At 47.2% G+C, this 8,234-nt stretch overlaps 1 protein-coding gene across 1 annotated transcript in view; it reads left to right on the forward strand.

Annotated features, from left to right (window-relative positions):
* Window positions 1-2,371, forward strand: part of PEX19 (peroxisomal biogenesis factor 19) — a 5,809-nt gene extending 3,438 nt beyond the window's left edge. Inside the window, exons 6-8 of the mRNA XM_006168829.2 lie at window positions 667-843; window positions 1,062-1,106; window positions 1,260-2,371. Of these exons, the coding sequence (XP_006168891.1) occupies window positions 667-843; window positions 1,062-1,106; window positions 1,260-1,343 (306 nt within the window). The 3' untranslated portion in view covers window positions 1,344-2,371. The remainder of the gene's footprint in view (window positions 1-666; window positions 844-1,061; window positions 1,107-1,259) is intronic.
* The last annotated feature ends 5,863 nt before the right edge of the window (window positions 2,372-8,234 follow it).

Raw genomic sequence — 8,234 nt, forward strand, 5'->3', positions numbered from 1 at the left:
AGGGAAAGTTGTGTCTCTGAGAGAATAAAGCTGCACACTGAGAACATCAGGGGTAGAGGGAGAAATCCTCTAGTTCTAATTTTCTATAAACTGGTTCAGGACTCTAGTGGTGACTGGGGGTTTGTCTGAACAACCCATTCCTGCATTTCCGACTTCATTTCTCCAGCATGGTTTCACTGAGGATTTACTGCCTTTATGCCGTGAATCATTTAAGAGGAGTTTAAATGATGGTTCTTGCCATTAGAGAGCTTACAATTGTACTGGAGAGAGAAAAGACAGGAATCAAAGCTTTTTAGTGACTCAGGGCAAGAGTGCAGTGACTAGTAGAGACCAGGAGTCAGCAGACGGGGTTCTGGGTGAATCAAGTCAGTTCTCAAGCTAAGAATGGTTTTTGGATTTTTAAGGATTGTCAAAACAAGAGACCATATATGGCCCTCAAAGCCTAAAATATTTACTATCTGGACCATCACAGAACAATTTTGTCAATCTCTGTAATCCCATACTGCTCATATAGCCGGGGGATCAGGTTGGAGTCGGTGCTGCTGCTCACGGTGAACTTGTTTATTTACCTTCCCTCTCTTTAGTCCTTCCCCCCTTCACATTTTAAGGGTAGTTCTCACTACCCTCCCCTAGCCATTGGTCACTTAATTCTTCCATTTCTCTTAGTATCCAGAATGGTTGCAGAGCCACCGGGAATCTCTTCCTCCAGAGCAGTTTGAAAAATACCAGGAGCAGCACGCTGTGATGGGCAAAATATGTGAGCAGTTTGAAGCAGAGACCCCCACCGACAGTGAGGCCACTCAGAAGGCTCGCTTTGAGGCAGTGCTGGACCTCATGCAGCAGGTACGGCTTCCTCTGGCTGCCTGTCACTGGTGCTGTCCCCGTGTGTGTTCACTGGTGGAGGTGTTGGGAAGGACACTGTGCTGCCTAGGCCAGGTAGAGGGAGAATGAGAGAGGCCACATATTGTGGTCGTCAGAGGAAATCTGATCATCAGATTCCTTTTCTGTGTTCTATTTTCTGAGATTTTTCTGTCTCACGTTCCTCTTTCCTTATTTTTCAGCTACAGGATTTGGGTCATCCTCCGAAAGAGCTGGCTGGGGAGATGGTGAGTGTCTTGTCCTCTGAGATTTTAATTTGAGACCCTGGTTGGTAGAACTCTATAGCCTCTAGTGCTTCCACCTAAGGTGATGATTGTGCCTACTGGGGCTGGACCTTTGAAATATGAGCAGCTCTCTGAGTCCCTTCATCTCTTCTCCAGCCTCCTGGCCTCAACTTTGACCTGGATGCCCTCAATCTGTCGGGCCCCCCAGGTGCCAGTGGCGAGCAGTGTCTGATCATGTGAAACACAGCACGCTTTCCTCCCCGAGTCCCAGCCGTGGGGCACACCTGGAGCCACAGAACCACTGAGAGCAGAGGCAGGCGTGTCGTCTCCAGGAGCGGTCTGCCCACTGTCCTTTGTCATCCCATTCAAGATGTGCCATACCAGCAGAGGCTTGTCCTCTGTTTTTCTACGAACAGGATCTGTTCCGCAGACCATTTCTGTGAGGCCTACTCAATTGTGGTTTCTGCTGCTAGCAAAGGCCCAGCTCTCTGCAGGTGAAGGCAGGCATCCTTTCTGGGGCCTGCACCTTCTTCCATCTCTCAAAATAATGCGATATGCGGCCACGCCGATGTCCACCTTTACTCCCAGGGTCTTTGTGCCTTGTCTGTACTCCATTTTGGATGTGGGGGGGTGGCATAGACAGAGTCCTGGAACTCTATTTCTGTAGTTCTCTGGGAGCGGAGCCTTTGGGAATGGGGAGAAATTTAGCCCGTGCTAGGCTATAGGTATGTCATCATGCCCTTTCACATTCAGACAGATTGTTTGGGGAAAGGGCTTTTGCATTTTAATCACAGCAGGGTTGGAAGAGAAATCCTGAGATACCTCTCTTTCCAGGTGCTGAGCCCTCAGCTCCCTGTTGCAGCCTGAGAACTCAGGTCGCCACCCTGGTTCTTTCTGCAGTGCTATGTGATCTGGGTGAACCCAACTCCTGCCCTTACTTTGTCCTCTGCCTGTCCATAGGCCCTCTGTTTTTTAAATACCTGTTTATGCCAATCCTCCTGAGCTCAAGCTGTGACAGAGAAGACACATCTTGTTTCCCCTCACCTACTCCATCCTCCAGTCTCCTGGGAGAACACATAATTGTAGTGTCAGATCAGGGAAATGAATGGCCGTGCTTTCCTGTATAGTCTGGCTTATATGAGACTTCTGATTCCCTTAGAATCCTTCCTTTTGGTTAGGAAGGCAATTTGGGATTGGGAGAAAGATGCAGCCTGGGTCTCCTTCCTGAAGGGCCCCTGGGGCAGTGTCTAATAAATATTCTGACAGAGGAGTGTGGCCTGTTTTTCATCCAGGTCGTTTTCTGATCTTCCTCAGCTTCCATAGGCAGCAGGGTGAGAATGTAGGAGACTCGTTCTACAGAACACTGTGTGCTGGGCTCCACCATGCCTTCTCCAGCCCAGCCGGTGCCCCAGTTGGCAAAAGAGTCTAGATGACTGTCTTTCCGTGTTTCCTCCTGAGTGATCCAACCTGAAAATCCCTTTAACTGGTGTTACGTGTCAGCATTTCACACTATTAATTTTTTTTTTTTGGAGAGGTTTTGGTTATAGGGCGTGTGCACTCCCCAGAAAGACAGAGAGAGACAGAGAGACAGAAGCGAGAAATCACCCCCAGGGGGGATGACCACGCCACAATCCCTTCTCCTTCATTCTCTTCTTGGGATCTTGGGCACGCATGCACACGCGCCCTGCGTGATTTTAAGCCACCAGGTCCAGGACTCGAACCGCCGTCGACTGCATGGGAGTCTAGCGACATAGCCATTACGCTAACTGCTGGTCCCACACACTATTACTATTAGTAATGCATTATTCACATGTTTTCTAAATTATTTCTTGTTGAGCTGATTGCGTACTTCTCTGTGGCTCCCATTGGGTCTGGAGACCTTGGCTGCATGTATTAGATGTTGGTGGATAATCTGGCCAACCCAATTGGCTGGCCTGGTTCACTCAGGAAATAACTGTTGTCAGGGCAAATTCAGATGCATTATCTGACTTGCTTTGGACACCTGACATGATGCTTTACCCTGGGTAAGACTTCGCACTCCTTTAAGATTCCATGCATTCTGTGTTATTGGCAAGAGGGAAAACATCCTTGAGAAAGACTGTTCAGGAAGGTGCTGTACCTCAGCAGAGCATGGATGAGCCCAGTTTTGGATGTGAGGCTCCTCTACTCTCTGGGCTGGGAAGGAGCGGGCATATTTGATGAGTGTCATCAGGTCTATATGCCAAAGTTCTCTCCTTAATGCTCCAAACAGTAACTGAACTAGGATGGAAAGGATGAGGGAAGAACCAAAGGGCCTTTCCCCTGGATTCTTGTGCCCACTGTCCCTGTCCTGCCAACTTTTTGTTTAATTTTTTTTTTTCCATAGGATGTGTTCATTTGCTGGAGACAGAAGGAGAGTGAGAAATCACCCCTCGGGGCAATGACCATGCCACAATCCATTTTCCTCCATTCTCCTCCTGTGGGCACACACACATATATGCCTGGCATGATTTTCTCCTTTTTTTTGAGAGAGAGATCTTTGATACAGGGCATGTGTACTCACTGGAAAGATAGAGACAGGAAGCAAGAAATCACGCCACAGTGGGGATTGCCTGCTGCAATCCCTTCTGCATTCTCCTCTTGGGTTTTTGGGAACACACGCATAAGCACCTGGTGTGAATTTTAAGCTTCCGGGTGTGGGACTAGAACTGCGGTCAGCTACATGGGAGTCTAGCAACATAACAATTAACCATCTGCTGGTCCCATGTCTGGCATGATTTTCAAGCTGTCAGGACCAAGGTGTGAACCACAGTCTGCAAAGTGGGTGGGTGTTCCACTCCTAACCACTGTGCCACCTGCTGGCCCCATCCTGTCAGCTTTCTTTCTCACTCACTTCTGCTAGCCTGGCTAGGGCTTGCTCCAGGAATCTGAATAGATGCCTCATCCCCTTTAGCTTTGTTCCTAAGGCACTTGTTTTCATTTTTATTTTTATTAGACATGAGCAAGTTGACTTTCTGTTCTAAAAACACTATTTGAATGATTCTAGGACTCGTGGAAGTATAGAGCTTGGAAATCTAGGGCAGTGCTTCTCAAGCTATGTGTGGTAAAGGACCAAGATTTTTGTTTTTTAAACATCCAGTCCTTCATGCATGAATATGCGGCTCCTGTTGCCCATACAGTGTGCACCATATGCTACCCACCATGCAAGCCTGACGATACCTGAACTGGCCAGACCTGTGACATAGGTCAAGTCCCTGATCATGTACTTGGATATCATAGCAATGTCCATGTGCTAAAAAGTTTCTAAACACTCTCAGTTTCTAAGTTATGTGTCACAGATGGTAAGAAACTGTTCACAGACCAGCAAGTCTGCAAGCCACCTGTAGTAGCACTGCTCTGGGGCCTTCTTCCATCTCTCTGTAGATCCTGTCCTAATTGATACATTTCTCTAGTCATAGTTCTCCTACATGAGAGGTGCCTCTAGAGAACATGTTCCTCAGGAAGAACGTGTTGCTGTAAGGATGTCTCTAGCACTTTCTTAGCCTCCCTTCTCTGATGATAAGAAATAATCATTACAGGGCTGGCCTTGTAGTATAGTGATTAAGGGAGTTGGACCCCAAATGGCCAGTCTAGTTTGAATCCTGGCCCTGGCAGCTTGTGTACATGTGCATGTGTGTCCAAATCATGACAGGATGGAGAACTGGAGAAGAGATTGCTGTGTGATCATGCCCCACTGGGGAATCCTTTCTCTCTCTCCTTGTCTTCCTCGCTGACTCTCTGTCTCTTTCTGAGAAGCACATGTACCCTCTGGCAATAAAAATAAATAAATAACCATTAGCTTAGATTTAAGCTGTATACGAAATATTTATACTGTTTTCAATCTTTAAAGGAGGTATTCCCCCCCCCTTTTTTTTTTGGAGAGGTTTTTGCCATAGGGCGCGTGCATTCGCCAGCTAGCCAGAGACCGACAGAGACAGAATGCGAGAAATCACACCCCAGGGAGATGGCCATGCCACAATCCATTCTCCTCCATTCTCCTCTTGGGCTCTTGGGCACACATGCACACACGCCCAGCTTGAGTTTTAAGCCACTGGGACCAGGACTCGAACTGCGGTCAACTACATGGGAGTCCAGCAACATAGCCATTACGCTAACTGCTGGTCCCAAGGAGGTATCCCTTTTGTTCCAAAATTCTGCGGGTTAAATAGCAATTTGTGCTTAGCTCACACCTAAGCACATGTAAGAATCCCTTCAACCATCTGACAGAGGAAAAAAAATTCATGGATGGGTTGGTTTGGTATGTTAGGGGGAGCCAGATAGGGACTATGTGGGCTACAGTCTCAGTAATCCGAGTTGGGAGTGTCTTTTCAATGTGTAAGACTTTGGACAATGTAATTGATTGCCCACTTTGGGAGAAAAAAAAGTGATCGAGGTAAGGATTTACATGAACCTATGGTCAGTGGGTTGGTTCGTCAGGGGCCCAGAAGGAGGAAGATGGGAAAATGGTAAGAGCAAGCTTTGGTGAAGAACATTTGGATAGGTCTTTGAGAACAGAGACTATTAACGTATTCTTCATCAAAGCACTAAATATCCAAATGGACAGGATTTTCCGGGAGGACTACCTCAGCTATTCCATGCTTGCATAGTGTGCTCATGAATAGAATCACCGTAGCAGAGAAAGAGGCTTTTCGTTGACCTATTATCACAGGGAAAGTGAAAAATTTATCTTGACCAGGACTGATACATATTTTGCTTTGCTGTTGTGGTTCCTGTGCCTCCCAGCCAGTGACCCATATCGTCGATATTTGATCTTCTGGAATGGAGTTCTACATAATGCCTTGAAACAAGAGACCCACTTACTGGCAAAGCAGGCATGGCAGTGGGCACATGCCTATAGTCATGTGAGCAGTGGGACTCACTGATCCTTCCAAGTACCTTTCCATCCAGAAGGTGCTGGACTGGTCAAGCAGTGTGATGGTCTTTTAAAGGTGCACTTGTGCCATCAAGGATGGGGGCACTACCTTTCACAATATAGATAAACCTGACCTTCCTGGAGTGTTAAATCACCAGTAGACTCTGGAACCAAGAGATGGGAGTAGAAGTGACCCTGCTCAACACCATTCCCAGGAGTCCATTTGAGGAAACTGCTTGACATCGCTGCATCTTTCAGCTCTGCAGGTCTGGAGGTCCTGGTTCCCAGAGTGGGTGTGTGGTCCTACCAGGCACAATGTAAGCATCTCAGTAGAGCTGACTCTCTGACTTGTAGTTGGCAGCTTGATCCCACATGGCTGACCCTGCAGGTCAAATCCCAGGCCTGGCAGCTCAAGAAACAGCAGGCATGTGTGTGTGTGCGTGCCTCACATCCTTACAGAATGGAGAAATGGAGAAGGGATTGGAGTAGACCACTCCCCACTTGGGGGTGGGAGGGTGGGAAGATGTGTTTTCCCTCTCTCTCTCTCTCCCCCCCCTCCCCTTGTCTCTGTCTCTGGTTAGTGCACATGTCCTCTGGCAAATTAAAAAAAAAGAATCTCAGTAAATTTAAAGATACGCCTGTCATTTGTCCACTTTGGCTTCTAATGCCAACAGATGATCAGGGAAAGAAAAGAAGTTCCCATACTGTTTGGATAGTTCATGCTGCTCCTTGTGGGGAAGTAGGACTGCTCCTGCACAATGGGGCAAAAGGAATGTGTGTGATGCATATGTGATCCCAGAGAGAAATCTCTTGCTCCTCCCATGTTCAGTTTTAACTACAAGTGGGTAAGTGACCATTTGTGGCCTGATAAGGGTATAATCACGAGGGGCTCAGAGCTCTCGGGGATGAAAGTCTGGGTCATTCCATATAGTAAGCCACTATTTCAGTCTGTTCTCTGCTGCTGAATGACTGCCAGGGCCAGCCAGTGGTGTGGTGGTTAAGGTGCTGGATCCTAGATGGCCGACATCACAGTTCAAGTATGAAAAACATCCCGGGCACATGCATGTGTGTACCCAAAATCCCAAGAAGAGAATGGAGGAGAAGGGATTACAGCATGGCCATGCCATCTGGGGGGTGATTTCTCACTTTCCTTCTCTCTCTGTGTCTCAGGCAAGTTCACATGCCCTGTAGCAAAGCCAAAACAAACATGAATGAATACCACAGACTGGGTCATTTATAAAGAATAAAGATGTATTTAGCTCAGGGTTTTGAAGGTCCAAGGTTATGGGGCCACGCTTGGTAAGGGTCATCTTATTGGGCAGGACTCCCTGCAGAATCCTGAGGTTGCACAGGGCTTTTTGTGGCAAGAGCTAGAGCTTATGTCTGTCTGTCTCTGGTCTCTCTCCTGCTTCTTATAAAACCAGCTGGATTCAATCTACCCCCCCCCATCTAATCCTAAACTCCTCCAAAAGGCTTACTACCATAGTCAGATTAAGTTTCTACCTGCTCAGTACCATCCCAACCAGATTTCAACACATGGATTTTGGAGGGATACATTCAAACTATAGCAGCCTCCTGGACCACCAAAAGTACACAGAGAGATGAAACTAGACTGGGTGGTAGACAGGAGAGATATTGAACATCATTTATAGCTTAAGAATCAAGTGCAGCAGCTCCTTTCTTAAGGGTCTCAAGAGATTGTGACTAACTAGAATGCTTAGCAAAGTGCCTGGATCAAGTGAACTTAATGTACAAAGCAAATGGGTCTGAGTAGTACTAGAGGTGGACTGAGGTAGACATTGCTGACCCCCTGTCCAGATCCTCTTAACCAGGAAATGAGTGTAGACTGTAATAGCTGCATTAGCTGCATTCTTCTCTCTTGAGAATTACTCTATGCCAACAAAAGCCACTTTGGGAAGTTCCTGGGAGGTGTTTCTCCTCAGAAACAGTACCTCAGTCAGTGTTATGGTGTCAATTTTTACAAAGAAGTCAGCTGGGATTCTTTTTTTTTTAAGAGAGATTTTTGCTATGTGGCACATTTGCTTCCCAGAGAGACAGAAAGTGAGAAATCACCCCCCGGAGGGGATGGCCATGCCACAGTCCCTTCTCCATTCTCCTTTCAGGATTTTTGGACATGCATACATGTACCTGGCATGAAGTTTAAACCACCAGGTCCAGGACTCAAACTGCAGTTGGCTTTGTGGGAGTCCAGCAATGTAACCATTACGCCATCTGCTGGT

Source organism: Tupaia chinensis, unplaced genomic scaffold (genome assembly GCF_000334495.1).
Source record: "Tupaia chinensis unplaced genomic scaffold, TupChi_1.0 Scaffold146187_1, whole genome shotgun sequence".
Taxonomy (NCBI): domain Eukaryota; kingdom Metazoa; phylum Chordata; class Mammalia; order Scandentia; family Tupaiidae; genus Tupaia; species Tupaia belangeri.